The 15,864-nt window shown below is 44.9% G+C and overlaps 1 protein-coding gene across 9 annotated transcripts in view; it reads right to left on the bottom strand.

Annotated features, from left to right (window-relative positions):
• Positions 1-15,864, bottom strand: part of ARFGEF2 (ARF guanine nucleotide exchange factor 2) — a 78,548-nt gene that overhangs the window by 27,908 nt on the left and 34,776 nt on the right. For all 9 annotated transcript variants that reach the window (XR_014073101.1, XM_081556835.1, XM_081556838.1 and 6 more), the window contains 13 exons: positions 14,837-15,071; positions 13,692-13,791; positions 12,846-12,985; positions 11,588-11,696; positions 10,745-10,913; positions 8,809-8,920; positions 8,079-8,284; positions 7,138-7,222; positions 6,863-7,034; positions 6,083-6,234; positions 4,774-4,902; positions 3,582-3,740; positions 30-177 (listed from right to left, as the gene is read on the bottom strand). Coding sequence is in view for 8 of the 9 variants with exons in the window: in XM_081556835.1 (XP_081412961.1) it covers positions 30-177; positions 3,582-3,740; positions 4,774-4,902; positions 6,083-6,234; positions 6,863-7,034; positions 7,138-7,222; positions 8,079-8,284; positions 8,809-8,920; positions 10,745-10,913; positions 11,588-11,696; positions 12,846-12,985; positions 13,692-13,791; positions 14,837-15,071 (1,916 nt within the window). In the remaining variant the exon portion in view is untranslated. The remainder of the gene's footprint in view (positions 1-29; positions 178-3,581; positions 3,741-4,773; positions 4,903-6,082; positions 6,235-6,862; positions 7,035-7,137; positions 7,223-8,078; positions 8,285-8,808; positions 8,921-10,744; positions 10,914-11,587; positions 11,697-12,845; positions 12,986-13,691; positions 13,792-14,836; positions 15,072-15,864) is intronic.

The raw sequence follows: 15,864 nt of genomic DNA, 5'->3' as shown, positions 1-15,864 counted from the left end.
GCGGCCGGCTGGGGGGCCTGGTACCTTACCGAGGCCAAGGCCCATGAACTCTTCTCCTGCCAACGTGTGGCCCTTCAGGCTCCCTTCTCTCTCTCGCCCGGAGCCAGACAGGTAGCGCGTCTTCACACCGGTCCCTATCAGCTGAGCCAGCTCCAGCTGGCTGATGCACTTCAAGATCTGAGGAAAGAGGGCATGAAGAGATGAGTTCCCGCTTCATCGGCCGAAAAGGGTAGTGCCCTCTTAACTCAGCCATTACAGAGTTCTCCCAGACATGCGGCCTTTCAGGAGAGGATAACATCTGAGAGACTCAGGCTGGCTTCCCTACTTCTGGCTGGGCAACTCCCTGAGTGTGGGTCTGGAAGACAGACCTCACTACTTTATTGTTTAAACTATTAAAACGGGAAAGAGAAAATGAGCAAAAGAAAAACTACAACAGAGTTAGGCGAGATGGGTGTCCTTTTATGCAAATTTAAATAAGTGCTCAATAAAGACAGAGCATCTGATCAGAGTGGCGGATTCCAGTCACCAGGCTGTTCACCCTCCCCGCTCAGCCACCCCCACCTCCTTCCCACTCTTCTCCTCATATCGACAGCACACCGGCTGTTCCCCATGCTTGAACGTGCTACTTTCGCTCCTCCCCATGGCTCACCCCTTAGACCTGTGTCCCCAGAGACCTCCCTCAGCCACCTGAGATCACACACCCTCCCCATCACCATCCCCTGGCCATGCAGTTTTTTTTCTAAGTACTTACTTTTTGGCATTATGTCATATATCTGTTCTCTGTCTTATGTGCCAACAGGGCATTAACTCTATCTTGTTCACTGCTGAATCCCCAGCACTTGGCGATTCTTTTCTGGTTAACAGAATAAATGAGGGCGTGCCCTGGCATGGGTGTGCGGTAGGAGAAAAGACGATTTCCCAGCCCCATGGGGTGGCTCAGGTGCTGGAGAACCCGTACCTGCATCCGGCCCTTTCACCTGGAGCTTATCTGAATACACAGAGACTGGCTTCAACTTCTACTGCAGCAAAAACTGGCTGCTTGAAAATTAAGGAGGGATGGCACATCCATCTCCAGGTAAAGCCTTCTTTAAGAATTTCCATGGGGACTTCTGACTATGGCTGAGTTTTGCTTTCCATGGTGACCTTATAACCCAATCTGAGTATGGGACTCCACTACACCACAGAGCACTGCTGAGGATTTTCACTTAGAAACTGACTTCCCCTTGACTAAGATAGGCACTTGAATCAACCACAGAGTCCACACAGGACACTATTAAACTATTACTAGTAAACTGCTAATGATCTCCCTCTTCCAGAAGCTGGGATATGTATGTCTGTAACACCTGTGGCCAAGGACTTACAGACTCCAACTTGACTTCTCAAAGTGTCTGACCATCAAATCGGTGATGGATTTCTTTGGTTGATTCATTTTCAACATCTCCAGATGCTGCTGTACACCTGGCAGCTGGCAGGGGCCCCACATTAACTGCATCTCTCAGGTAAAAGAAAAAAGAAAGCTCTAGGGGAGACAGCAGCTATTTACTGATTCACTAGGTACACTTATTCCTCAGGAAACAGGAAATAATTTATTAGTAAAGCACACAACTCAAAACAATGACGACCTACCCCTCCCATGTTTTCTAATATGGAATACTCCAGAGGGGTGACAGAGAAAGGAACAACGGGGTGAAAAATGACTGAGGTATGTGCCATGATGATGATGGTGAGAACAGCTAAGAGCTACTAAGCTCTTGTACGTGCTAAGTCACTTCAGTTGTGACCGACTCTCTGCGACCCTATGGACTGTAGCCCACCAGGCTCCTCTGTCCATGGACTTCTCCGGTCAAGAATACTGGACTGGGCTGCCATTTCCTTCTCTTCTTGCCAAATTCAGTTCTAATCCATTTTCCACATGTTAATTCCTTTCCTTCTCAAAACAACCCTCTGAAGGTTGCACAGAGGAGGAAGGTGAGGCTCAAAGACTAAGTAACTTGCCATGTCATACGGGCAGAAGAGGCGGACACTCAGACCAGCTGTCTGGCTCCAGGCCCTTCCCCTGAACCGTGCGATCCCCGTGGCAGCAGGAGGCTGATGGCAATTTCCTTTCCAGGTCATCACAGCCCCATCACTCTCCACACCTGAGCCTCTACTCTTACACCGTTTTCCCTCTAAAACAAAAAGTAATACCTCAGGCGGTAGAGAAATTAGAAAATATAACTGAAGGAAAAAGAGAAAACAAATCGTCTCCATAATTCTATCACACAGAGAGCATGCTAACGTGTTCACTTATCTTTTCAAATCTCGTTTTCTGCATATGCCTGGCATGAAGGATGATGCCGCACCATGTTTATATAGTGATTTTTTAATTTAATACACTGTGATCAAAGTATTAAAGACAGTCTTAAATAGCATCTTTATCAGTTTTTCTCTAAAATTTCTTTACAGAAAGAGGCTTCTCTATGTTCCCTTCCTTCCCTCACTCCTCTACTATTTTTCGTCCAGTTTATTTGTTGAAGAACTTGGTCATTTGCTGAGAGTCTGTCGTATCCCACAGTTTGCAGGCTGTGTTCTCATGACACCACTTACTGTGCTCCTCCGTTCCCTATATTTCCTTTAAATAAGCAGTGGAGGCTTGAACTGACTCAGGCTGGAGTTTTACGCAAAAACATTTCTTAAGTGGTATCGTGTGCATCCATCAGGGAGCACGTAATGCTGGCTGTCTCTCCTTTCAGAAACGTTATCTTTTTTTCTTTTAAAGATTTTTTTCTGATGTGGACAGTTTTTAAAGTCTTTATTGAATTGTTACAATATTGCTTCTGCTTTATTTTTGTTTTTTGGCCAAGAGCATGTGGGACCTCAGTTCCCTGAGCAGAGGTCAAACCTGCACCCCCCGCATTGGAAGGCAAAGTCTCACCACTGGATGCCAGGGAAGTCCGCTGAGCAACTTCATTTTATATGTCCATATAATCTAAGGAGTGGTACACCTCACTTTTTTTTTAAAGATCAATCTCTCATTGATGGGACAATCTAGGCTGTCCATCTAATCTCTCCCTAGAACAACTAAAATTTCGATGCATGACCTTTCAAACATCTGTCTGTACACATGGGTAATTATTTTCTGAGGTGAAACTCTTAGAACATGGTTTAGTTAAAAAAAGCTCACGTTAGATGCTGACCATGTCCTTTTTGCTACATTTGGGAGAGAAATCAGGCTCTGGGCTTTGTTTAAAATCCACTCCCTGGCAGTAAGAGCTCTCAGGAGGGGCATAAGGACTTGGGGAAAGAGGTGCTGATGTGGGAAGAAAGTGGCTATGACAGAGGTCTGCTCCGTACAGACACTGGCGATGGTGCTGGGGGCACTGTGTGAGGTGGCGGATCTGAGGCGTTTCACTCGCCGCAGCCACAGGGAGGCTGACTTTCTGATACATGAGGTACACAGGGAGTAAGACAAAACCCAGAGTTAAAGTGAGGCTTGACTGCAGAGAAACAGAGTCGACCCGAGAGACGGAGTTTGAACTGAAGGAAAGCTGGGGTTCAACCTCACTGAGAAAAGGCAACCACCGGGCTTTAGAGACACTCACCTCGTGCCAGGAGTTCCCGAGGTAGTTGCCGTCGGTGTGCGCCACGGTGATGAGCGTCTTTATGGTGTCAATGTTTTTCTGCTTCATCTCCGTGATGCTGGAGCTGGCCGTCAGCAGGGAGAAGCGTGCGAGGGCCTGAACATAGGCATCTCGTTCCAGCTGCAGGTGAAGCAGAGAGGGAACGCTGAGATCCCGACCTGGGTGAGAAGGGTCTCGCATCGAAGGGACCGGGCACTGGTTCCTCTGCTGCCTCCCGCGCGCGTGGGGACAGGTTCTATGCACATTAACCCACTTGGGCCACACCAGGTACTCCACACCTCTGTCCTCCCGCTACCCAAATACCTCATCACCCATTTGAGGACTAGCCTCTCCTCTGCAGCTGACCTCCGTTCTGAGGGAGGGGCAGAGCAACCTGCTGAATGCTAGGACTGTCGAGTAAATGCGGGTTTCTACAACAATCCTGCAGGTTGGTCTATTATCTCAAGTTGGCAAATGAGGAAATAAAGGGTGACTCAGGGAGAAGGTGGCTAGACCGACGTTACGCTAGAGAAGCAGCAGAGGTGAGGTGTGAAACCCAGACTGTCCGAGGTCAAAGCCTGGGGTCTTGGTGCAAAAGAAAACGTCTGTTTGTAAGACACATGGGAACAGAAGCCTGAGGGTTTCCAAATAGATGGGCACACATTCTTAGTGATTTAGGACATATGAAACTGACAACTTCCTGATTTCCTAAGAGTTTAGAATTGTATTATGCTTACTTCCTTGAATTTTTCAAGACCCAAAAGATTTACAGACATATTCATTTTCCACTGAACTACTTATTTCCCCCAGAGAAGACCTGGAAATAAGGGAAATTAAAATAATAAGCTGGTTTTAAAAGGAAAAACACCATTAAACACTATTTCCAGCACCAGGCACCTAGCCAGATGGATAGAAAGGCTGTTTTGTCAAGTCCAATTAAGTAGCTTGGACGCCCACCTACCTTCAAAAATGGTTTTTAATCCAAATTGCCAATTCTTCCTCCAATCAGGCTGCTGCCAGCACACATCTGTCATCTTTCTCTCAGTGGGCATGAGTGAGGTGTCTGCTGAGAAGTTTTCAGCTAATTGGAAATATCTGATAGTTTCTAAATTTTTCCAAATCCTGAGGAACACAGCCCACCAGTTTCTCTGGAGCTGTGCTAAAGTACACCCACCTGCATTCCAAAGATGCAGGCAATCCGGATCGCACACCGGATGCCTTCCAGACACAGAGAGGCCACCTCAGTGTCGTCACAGTTCTGCAGTCCGATGCTGTAGGCTGCCAACAGCGGTGTCCACACCAGCTACCAAAGGAGGAAGGTTTGGAAAACGTCTGGAATCTCAGTGTGGAAGAGCACTTAGAGGCCACACTCTTAAGTTACAAGCACAGCCAGTATGTCAAGTTCACGGCTACTCTGATTCATTCACAACACGAAATAAAAATTCCTCCTAACCTGGGGTCAAAGCCAACACTACAGCATGCCATTTACTAAACGTAAATTCTAAAGGAAGGATGGCATGTACGTGGCTACTGTGCCACCACCATGTCTATCTGTACTCATGGCAGACATCACTAATCAATCAGCGATCCCACTCCCTGCTTAGTCTAATCGGGGCCAGAGAATCCTTTACACGGTGCAGCAGGCATCTACTGCCAATCAGAGGTTGGCATGCAAAGTAAAATCTATAAGCAACTTAGGTCCTATCAACTTAGCTTACTGAAAGCTTCCTAATTCAGATTACTTAAGAGCTTACTTTTCCTCCAGCTTTCTTGTGAATTCCCTGAAAGTAAAGGCACACAAAAATCTAAAAGTGATCAACAGGATATTAGCAGTTACTATAAAAACTTAAGAGAAAACATGAGTGCTATATATTTAGAACAGGTTATCTTTTTTAGACATTTAAAAAACAGAGAACTTAAGATACTGTTTTTGTTTTTGGCTGCACCAACTGGCATATCGGGTCTTAGTTCCCCAACTGGGGATCGAACCTGTGCTCCCTGCAGTGGGAGTATGAAGCCTCAATCACTGGACCACCAGGGAAGTCCCAAGGATATGTCTTTTACTTCTACCTAATTTCATCTTATAGGCTAACCCTGAGGCCACTGAGATGAGATATCACAATAAAACTGTCTCTTTTGCCTGAATAATTCATCCATTCAATCCCCCCAGCACCCCTGCGGGACCCATTTCACAGATGATGAACAGAGAGAGGCTGAATAACCTGATTCAAGTCCAAGAGCAACAAAGTGGCAAAGACAGGGCTTAAATTAGATGCTCTCACTGTACAGCCCGTGCTGACGCATCCCCAGCAACACCACGGGGCTTCCAGGAAGGACTCGCTTTAGTTACTAGTCAGAAAGAAACACTAGAGTTGGCCTTTCCCTTCCCCAGTCTCTTCACCATTATAAACTCGCTGGTGAGCTTCTGGCTGATCAACTCTAGAATCACGTTCAGCCGTGTCTTAACTTCTCTGTATACTCACTTTGAACATTGGCCGGACATGGTCCAAGTGAGTGGCACTCGTAAACGGGGCTTTGGCATGGCTCACGGCCTCCATCAGAGCTTTAGCCGTTTTAGCCATTTGCTCCATCTCCAAGTTGTACAGTAGCCGTCGCTGCTTTTCACTAGCAACACCTACGAAGAAATAAGAGAGTAACAGCAGCTAATACTCACCGAGTGCTTGCTATGTGCCAGGCTCTGTTTCAAAAGATTTACACCAACTAACTCACAAATCCTCCTCATGAGGACCACTTTCTGAGTCTGTAACAAGCGTTACTGCCATTTCACTTATGGGAAATAAGGCACAGAAACCTTAAGTAACTTTCCCTGCGTCACACAGCTGACAAGCAATAGAGCTGGGACCTGAATTCAGACAGTGTGGCTGCAGAGCCTGTGCTCTAAACCGGACACGCTGCCGCCTCACAAACGAGACTGACAGCTTCGCAGGGGCCTTAAGTAGGAGAATTCTAATCAAGGTTGACACAATCACCACTGGTATTACAGCGAAGTTTTAAGAAACATTTTTGGGGAGTAATTTAGCTCTCAGATTATTTTAAATTCCCTCTTGTATCTAATTACAAATCTAGTAAGAAGTTAAGTGATACTATGAGAGTGTCAATGTAATCATAATAACTAATTTAATCACATTTCTTATTCAGATAGCTAGATATGCAAATTAAATGTATCACCAGGGAACTTAATCATGCATTCTGATACACCTGAACACTGGAACTGATAAAAATACTTTGCTGTTAGACCTTACTCTGCTTAGTAGATTTGGTGGCGATTGTGTGTTCTTTTGTTTCTTTCATCGCAATTTTCTTGCCTTCTATCTCCTCGTAGATGCTTGAGAGATATTCTTCGGGTAGATCTTTACTATCATTGATACCCCGATTCATTTTAATATACTGCTCTTTTGTCATTTTATTTTTTACCTGAAATTTAAAAAAATGAAGAATCCACTTAGGAGACATCCAGTGGCCCAAATACAGTTATTTATTTAGCTAATGGAGTATTTAAGTCATTAAAATATGTTACCTGAGGGCTGTGCAAGTCTGTAGTTAGCATAATAATTGAATATGCTAGGACATACGCAGTGTCAGCACTAGCAAACAGAGTTTGCCTAAAAAAAAAAAAAGATTTCAGATGTGAGAACATGGACAGAGACAAGGCTGGGCGGCGGCAACAGGGCTCAGGGAGACACGCCTCCTGCAAAGGAGGCCGACTGCTCCCCAGATGCTTCCATCACCACTTAATGATAACCAATGACCCAGAGTCTAGAAAAGCTTAATTAAGAAAAAGTAAATAATAAAAATAAATTAAATTTAAAAACAAACAAAAAAAGACCAGAAGAGATGTGACCCAAAGAAAAGAAACTCACTTTTTTATATGCTACCACCTTTCATATCGTGAAAGCAACACTACTAGACCTTAATTCTTCCAAAAACTAAAAAGACATAGTTAATATGAGATGACAGAGGGGCTAATCATCACTACCATGGCAACCATGTTATGTCAGTCACTTAGTCGTGTCCGACTCTTTGTGACCCCATGGACTGTAGCCCCCATGGACAGGCTCCTCTGTCCATGTAATTTTCCAGGCAAGAATACTGGAGAGGGGAACCATTCCCTTCTCCATGGGATCTTCCCGACCCAGGGATCAAACCTGGGTCTCCTGCATTGCAGGCAAATTCTTTACCATCTAAGGCATCAGGGAAGCCATAATACAATATATAAATGTATCAAATGTTGTAGACATTAAATTTACACAATGCTATATGTTAAAAAAAAAAAAAAAGAATAGGAGGTCTTGCATGAGATAATCCCTCAGCACAGTGCCTGCTGGTGAACAGTGAATAGAAACCTTAGTGGCTGGGCACAGATTTAAAAAGATTAGACTGAACCCCCAACCACAGGAAGACGGATGCTCTGAGGAAGGCAAAAAGATGGTGTGGAAGAGACTTAAAGATGGTGCTCACCCCTGGTTACACTCTATGTATCTTGCAGCAAATTTCTCCATTAGCCGATCAATCTTCTGGGCTTCTCCAGGTAGGCGGAAACCTTCTAGAAATGTCCGCAGTGCTGAGACAAACTCCTTTTCACAGAAGTCGAGTTGGTCCACATAGGCATACATCACCTCCTTGTTGAACTTCATACTTTCTCCCAGAAAATCACCTACTTGGGTCTGAAACACACACACACACACACACACACTCACTCACACCTAAAAACTGTCAAATATGAACACCCAGTGAAAGACACTTCAGTCAAACAGGGGAGGCATAGTGTCCCAGCTCTAAATACCTAGGATGGGCTGGGCCGCTAGAAAAGCTGGGTCACTCCCTAAACCATTCCAGGTTCAGTTGGTCCTGCCATGAAGAAAGGCACTGACAAATGGAGGAATGATAAGACACACTCAACAGGGAGATGAACTGCAGGTGAGCACCCAAAAGAACAATTTCTGGCAGTCAAGGGACACTTAGCTCCTACACTGTCCCCTCAAATAAACAACCACCTGTCAGGAGGGTGGTTTATTCCCTGTAAAGAACTTCTTGCAACACTAGCCAAAGGGATAAATAGGACTACTGTAAACAGGAGCGTAGACAATGGCACTGCACTCAGGGGTTGGCCAGTCTCTAGGTGAAAGCCAGGAAGGTCTCAGAGCCACACAGAAGAGCCCACAAGTATGTGCCCAGCCCCCCGTCTTACAGAATCCAGACGCTCCTCCTGGTGCAGGAATTGGGCAATGTCTTCCACCGATGTTCCCAGCATGCCCTGCTCCTGGAGATACTGGATCCCTCTCTTGGGTTTCTTGTTGAATCTGTTTCAAGAGATGGGACACAGGTTGCTGATTCCCAACTCTGGGAGATGGAAATAGCTGGCATTTGAGGCAAATTACAGTAACACCATGAACAAGTCATCCTGTATCAGCTGGGAAAGTCTTGAGTGTCCTGGTAGCTTTTCTCAATTCTACCTTTCATTTCTGACTTTGCTCTAACAGAATCTGCTGGTTGTCACCAAAAAATCCATTTTCTTCTTCTCCAACACTAATACGACCTAGCTGTTTAGCTGGGCACACAACTATCTGGGATTAAAAACACATTTCCCTGCCTCCCTTAGACAAAGTATGGCAATGTGATAAAAGTTCTGGCCAGTGAGAGATGAGAACTGGTGGGGGTACTTCTAGGTAGAATCCTGAAGAAGGCTGACTTGGCTGGGAGGTGGGTATACGTCTCTTGCTTTTTCCCCTTCTTCCCCACAATACACGTGTGATGACCAGAGCTCCAGCAGTCATCTTAAACCATGAGGCAACAGTGAAGATGAAGATTTTGTTCAGGATGGTGAAGCAGAAGGATAAAAGAAGCCTGGGTTTCTGACATCCCTAAGAGCCACTGTAACAGTCCTAGACTGTGTACTCTGGGATTTCCTTCAATGGCACTTGAGTAGTTATTTCTGTATTTCCTGTTAAAGGCAGACAAATATAACTGCTATATAAATTCAACTTGTTGTTCACCACGCCATGCACTGGGAACTGACCTTCACACAGAAGCACAAACTGTGGCAAGAGCTGTGAAGAACGGCTATGCGGGGACACAAGTGACCTTGGACCTGTCCAGAGAGTGTGGTTACTGGGGTCCTCTTTGAGGAAGAGATGCTTTGTCAACCTGAAGGTTGAAAAAGACCCAAGAATATTCCAAGCAGAGCGTGCAATGGTGCTAAATGCTTGAGATGTTCAAGGGACTGAAACCCATGTAAGGTCCAGGAGTACTGGAAAAAGAGATCAGTGAGGGAGGCTGGAGGCTGGATAGGGCTGTGGGGAGGAAATGGAAAACCTGGAGTGAGTGTAGGCAGGGGGGTGATAAGACTGATGTGAGTTTTCAAAAGATTCCTTTAGCTTCTGTGGGAGAACACACTGGGGGGATGCAAGGGATGGTGAGAATAGAAATATTCACACTGGGGGCTGGCTAAAAACTCTGTTTGGGTTTTTCCATCAGATGTTACAGAAAAATCCAAGTGAACTTTTTGGCCAATCCAATAAATGAGTACTGTAATATCAATTTTTAAAATAAACTGAGTTTACAAAATTGACTAACCATTCAAAAGTTGGACAGGATGTGAGAATGTATGCATTTCTGTGTATAAAAGATGAAAGAAACCATGTTTACTCATGATTCTACGATGATGATGTGATTATATGGGAGAAGGTCCTTTATTTTTCAGCCACGTAGAGCTTAAGTAATGTGATGGCTACAAATTACTTTCAAATGGTTCAGAAAAAAAAAGTAGAGAACACTAATACGGCAAGAATTAATTTTTTTGTATGCTGAAGTTTTTTACAATAGATACCAATGGCGATTTCCCCTAGGTAGTAATTTTATGAGTGATTTTAACATTCTTACTTTATACTTTTCTGCATTTTCTAAACTGGTTAAATTTTTTACATTAGGAAGAAAGACAAAAAAGACCAGGCATCAACCACACAAAACTACTAGATTTCTCTCTCACACACTCATGTGTGTGCTCAGCCCAACCTGATCGGGCCTGACCACAAGCGCCAGCCCTGGTCATTTGTAATAGGCATTCATCTTCAGGAGTCAACGCCAGGTTCCCAAGAGACTCAGCCAGAGGCAACAGCCACACTCACAGCTCGATGCCGTGTTCAATCATCTCCTTCTGTTGCTTGATGACCTCAAACTGCTCCGGATCATCCTGGACAGTTGTCTGAGTCCCCGAGGACACCGTGGACTCCATGGACGTCACACTGCTCCGCCTTGCCAGGTCCCCCATCTCCTGGTCCATAGGCCTCTCCTGACCTGTGACAACATAAAAGCAAAGGAAACCAAATGAGCACATGGGACGCAGGTGCAGCTGAGCTGAGGCCTGGCTGTGTGGTTCCCTTTCCCAGACCTGTAACAATAACCTTTGTACTGGGGTTCATGAAAATCTTGATATCGCGGTTACTTTACTTAACAACTTGGTTGTGGAAGATAAGCTAATGCTAAAATTCACATGGAAGAATAAAAGTGCAAAAACACACAAGACACAGAACCTGCCCTAGCAGGTTTTGGAACTCACTGTAGAACTCTAGGCATTTGAAAAGCATGGTATTGGTGGAGGAACAGACAAATCAATAGAACAGAAAACTCAGAAACAGTTATGCAGACAGGGAGATGTGATATACCATCAAGGTGGTGCTTCAAATCAGCGAGGGAAAGAGAGACTACTAAAAAAAGTTGTAATAAATGGCTGTTTGGAAAAAAGAAGTTAGAGCACAATTCACATGACCTCCACGTCCCTCCCCACAAAGTTCCAGATGGATTAAAAAGCAGAACCTTTAAAATACTTCAGGTATTTCCCAAACTAAAGTATTTTGCTAATTCTAAGACAACTATATCAGGATAGCTTTTTCCAAAAGTCATGAGTAGCCTACTGTGAGCGGTGGGTGGTGGTGGGTGGGAGGTGTGTGTGTGCAGTGGGGGTCTCTCACCCAGGCTGGTCTGGTGGTTGGGATTCACATACAGGTCTTTGCTCCACTCCACCATGCACTTCAGGATGGACACGAGGCACTCCAGGCCTTTCTTCCTGAGACTGAGCTCCTAAAGAACAAAAGTGACAAGTACAGAGACTCAGCAGATAAATTAAGTGCAGATGACTGGAGAGCTCCAGGAATCCTATGACAATATGAGATAATCACTGATGTTTGGTGTTACTGACTCAAGGGAGAGGGAACAGGGGATGTAAACACTGAGGGCTCACTGCAAAAACCATGATCGTCTTTTATAAACTCCCTACCTGCAAAAATATGGGATGTTGGGATGTGTGCTTTCCTAAAGTGAAGAGCATTATTTGGATTTTTAAAATGAAATTCTCATTCATTGTTTATATAAATTAAAAAAAACACAAAAAACCAACACTTAAAACCAAAACTTTAAAAAAACGGAGAGTCTTCACTAGTGACCCTGAAAAAAGAGAAAAGAATCTTAGGTAGCAGATGAATGACCGTGGACGACACCACCCCATGAACACCCACAAAAGCATTCCATCTTAACACTTACTCTGAAGTAAATAAAAACTTTTTTTTTTTTAAGTAGCACTTCTCAACTAACAAGTTGAATGTGAATATGAGTTGCAGATAATCTTTCAAAAAAGTGCAAATATTTCAGACTCAAAACAGCATCTAAGATGGTCTAGATCTCCCCGGGCAATCTAATGACAACTATAGACCTTTGTCAAGGAAAAATGCCCATACACCAAAACTCCACGTGTAATTCCAGGTGGCTCACAGACCTTCCGACCAATTTCTTCAGAGACCTCAGGTTAAGAACCCTATTGTCTTTGTAGGGAGGGAATAGAGAGGGGATCTAGTAAGAAGCAATCTCCTTTGCCTTTACTCTAGCCTGGGATCCTGTATTCACACGATCTATGGAAAGGTAACAGAGTGAACACGCTTCCTACAGGTCTCAGCTCAAGCGTCACTTTCTGAGGGAGACGACCCTGACGGCCCCACCCTCACCTCCAACACCCTTTCTGTATCGTCCCTGCTTTATTCTTCCCTGCAGCTTACTTCATCATTGTCTACTTTTAAGTGTCAGGACCACAGCAATTGTGCACATGGATGTGCTTGCCTGTGTTCTGTTCACTGCTGTATCCCCAGCACCAAGGACAGTGCCTGGCACATGGTGGCGCTTGACAAACGTTTACTGAAATGAACTGTAAACATAAACAAACATTCTCAGTGTTTTTACCTGCAGAGGTGTCATTCCCAGCTCGTGTCCACTTCTTCCCTGAGCAATTTTGGATAAATCGTTTACGAGGCGCTCAAAAATGTTAGCAGCATTTAAATCACAGTCGTAGTTGACATAAATATCTACAACGCACTGGGCATCTTGGAAAACAAAACATGGATGTTAGAAATTCTGATTAAATACAGAGAGCAGCTATGTTTCCTTATTAAATGAGATTCCTTGGTCAAAAAGTTTTCCCAGTGAATCAGTAACTCAGGCTGGACACGCCTCACACAGGAAGTGTACGATGGAAGGGCTAGGAATGCAGGAGGCTCTCCTTCTAGGCCTGCCCTGGCACTCACTGAAATCTCAGGCTGCTCACTCAAACCCTCACAGCTTACTTTCCTCGTCAAAAAGGGAGAACAACTGCCTCATCCAACTCTTAAAGCCGTATAACTTTGATGAGGTTACTTTGATGACAAATAGATGCTCAGTTTATCATCACACAATTGGGTGGTGTAAAGGGAAATGCAAATTTACTTTAGCACTCAATCAGGAGTTAGGACACTCATGTCTGGGACTATGTGACTTATAAACCATGTTCAGCTTGTAGGTACAGTGACAAGTGTCCTAGTTTTTCAGGATTAGGGGGTTTCCCACATTTTCCGTGCTACAATCAGCAAGTCCAGGGCAAACCAGTCTGGTCATTAGGTGAGCAGCAGCCTTTAAGGGAATGATTTCCTTAGCATTTCATTACAGCGCTAAAAGGAGGGGATCAAGGTCTTCATCTGGACTGTGGAGAATGAAAGCCTCAGAAGCGTTTTTGAGCAAGTCAAAAGGATAAGCCCCCTCTCCGGGAGAAAGTACCTGCGCAGATCCTTGTCAGGGTCTGAATGACCATCCACCTGTGCTCGAAAGAGCTTGTTGATGTTTCTAAAATGTTCAGGAAAATCTCTTTGAAAAAGACCTATATGACAGGAAGAAGATAAAGGAGGACAGCAATTAATAGCTTAAATTAGGGCTCAAAACCCCTTTAAGAGCAGGTAGAGTCTATGAGTAAAGCAGGGAGGGAGAGTGTGTGTGTGTGCGCACGCACGTGTGTGTGTAGGTGGCTGACCAGCACAGGAACCCTGGCCCTGGTGGGACAGTGAGGAGGGCAGGACCACAGTGAACACGGCCCCATCAGAGTTAGCAGTTGCTCCAGAGAAAAAGCCAAGAATTGCCACGTGGAAAGGCAGAACTGGGGACATGGGTTTTTGAGAGGAAATCAGAAATATGGATTTTCATGGAGAATCGCGTTTCCCGATTTTTAAAAAAATGTATTTATTTATTTCTTTGGCTACTCCAGGTCTTACTTGAGGCACTTGGGATCTCTTGTTGCAGCATTTGAACTCTTAGTTACGGCACATGGGATCTAGTTCCCTGACCAGGGCTGGAACCCAGGCCCCCTGCATTGGGAGCTCGGAATCTTAGCCACTGAATTACCAGGGAAGTCCCTGACTTCTCAGTCTGGATACTAATTCAAGTCATTTCAAAAAATGTATAGGCTAAACAAACATGTCTGGGGGACTGAGTCCAACAGAAGACTATACAGTTTAAACCTTTCGTTAAAATGAAAGGTATACAAGATTTGGGGCTTCCCAGGTGGTGCAGTGGTAAAGAATCTGCCTGCCAATGCAAGAGATGTGGGTTTGATCCCTGGGTTGGGTAGTTTCCCTGGAGTAGGAAAACGGCAACCCACTCCAGTATTCTTGCCTGGAAAATTCCATGGACAGAGGAGCCTGGCAGGCTACAGTCCGTGGAGTCATAAAGAGGTGAACATGACTGAGTGAGCACACATATACAAGATTTGGGGGAAGTAACTTTTTATGAAAAGGAATTCTCTTGCTCAAAAAGTTCTTTGGGGTGCCAGCAAGTAGAACGTGTAACTCCCACCAATATTTAACACATCATATAAAAGCCTCATCAAACTTCAAATAAAAAACCCAAAACAGTCCATTTGGAGTCCATACCTCTATTTGCATCTTCAGGTGCATTTTAAAGTTTGAAAGAAGAGTAAGAAAAATAGCGAGAGAGAGCTCAAAGACGTCAGGCACTGAGGAGACGCCGTTCTTGGACAGCGCCACACAGAGGTATTGCTTGATCGCGTTGATGAACATCTCATGAGTCCTGAAGACCGGGCCGGCGTTCTGCAACACGGAGAGGAGCAGCTGCAGGGAGACCACCTTGGAACGCAGCTCATGGGACCTGGCGAAGGAAACGGAAAACAAGGGCAGCGCTGAGAGGTACAATTTCAGAAAGGATGTTTCTTAAGAAGGTCTCACTCCTCTATCAGCGAGAGGATTTTTCTGAGAAGCCGGGGACTCAAGAATCAGCAACAGCACCTAAAATGTCAAGAGAAAGAGAGCAGCTGGCATGAGGAAGGTTCTCAGAACCCGCAGGCCCTGGGAGAACGAGAGCTGCCAACTGTTGTTTCTCTCTCCCACTCATAAAGCAGAAAATACAGCAGGAGCAAAATAAGTGCAAACTGATTCTGGAAAGGTGGTTCTGCAAGTGATCTAATAGAACCAATTACTTCACATCCATCATGTGAGACTAGACTGTCTGTCCCGCTCTATGTTTAGAGGAAATGAGAACAGAGCTCTTCATCTACCTGCCTCAGGCTCCCCATCCCTGCCCACAGGGCTGGAAAGACAGGGAAACCTTCGTGAGTCTTTTCCCTAATGGTCATCATATTCTCAACACAAGAGGACTGTTATTAGCAGCTAGTTATGATGACAGTAACAGTGACTATAAACTGTCGTGAAGGACCGGGCCCTGTGCTCGGGATGGCATTCTGTCATTTTAGGTAAATGAGCCTGTGAGGTGAGTTTCCATATCCCCATTTTCCAAATGAGGTTTAGGAGCTCCTACGGCCATGAAGTTGGTCTCAAGTGAGCCAGGGCTGAATGCAGCTCCCCGTGGCTCTAAAACTTCTGCTTTGACACCCCACAGCACTACCTTCCCTGTGGTACATCCTTCACTCTAAAGGCCTGGCTTC

Source organism: Giraffa tippelskirchi, chromosome 13 (genome assembly GCF_054371585.1).
Source record: "Giraffa tippelskirchi isolate mGirTip1 chromosome 13, T2T-mGirTip1v1.2.pri, whole genome shotgun sequence".
Lineage (NCBI taxonomy): Eukaryota > Metazoa > Chordata > Mammalia > Artiodactyla > Giraffidae > Giraffa > Giraffa tippelskirchi.
Note: the sequence above shows the minus strand (reverse complement) of the source record. Positions and strands in the feature narration are given on the sequence as shown.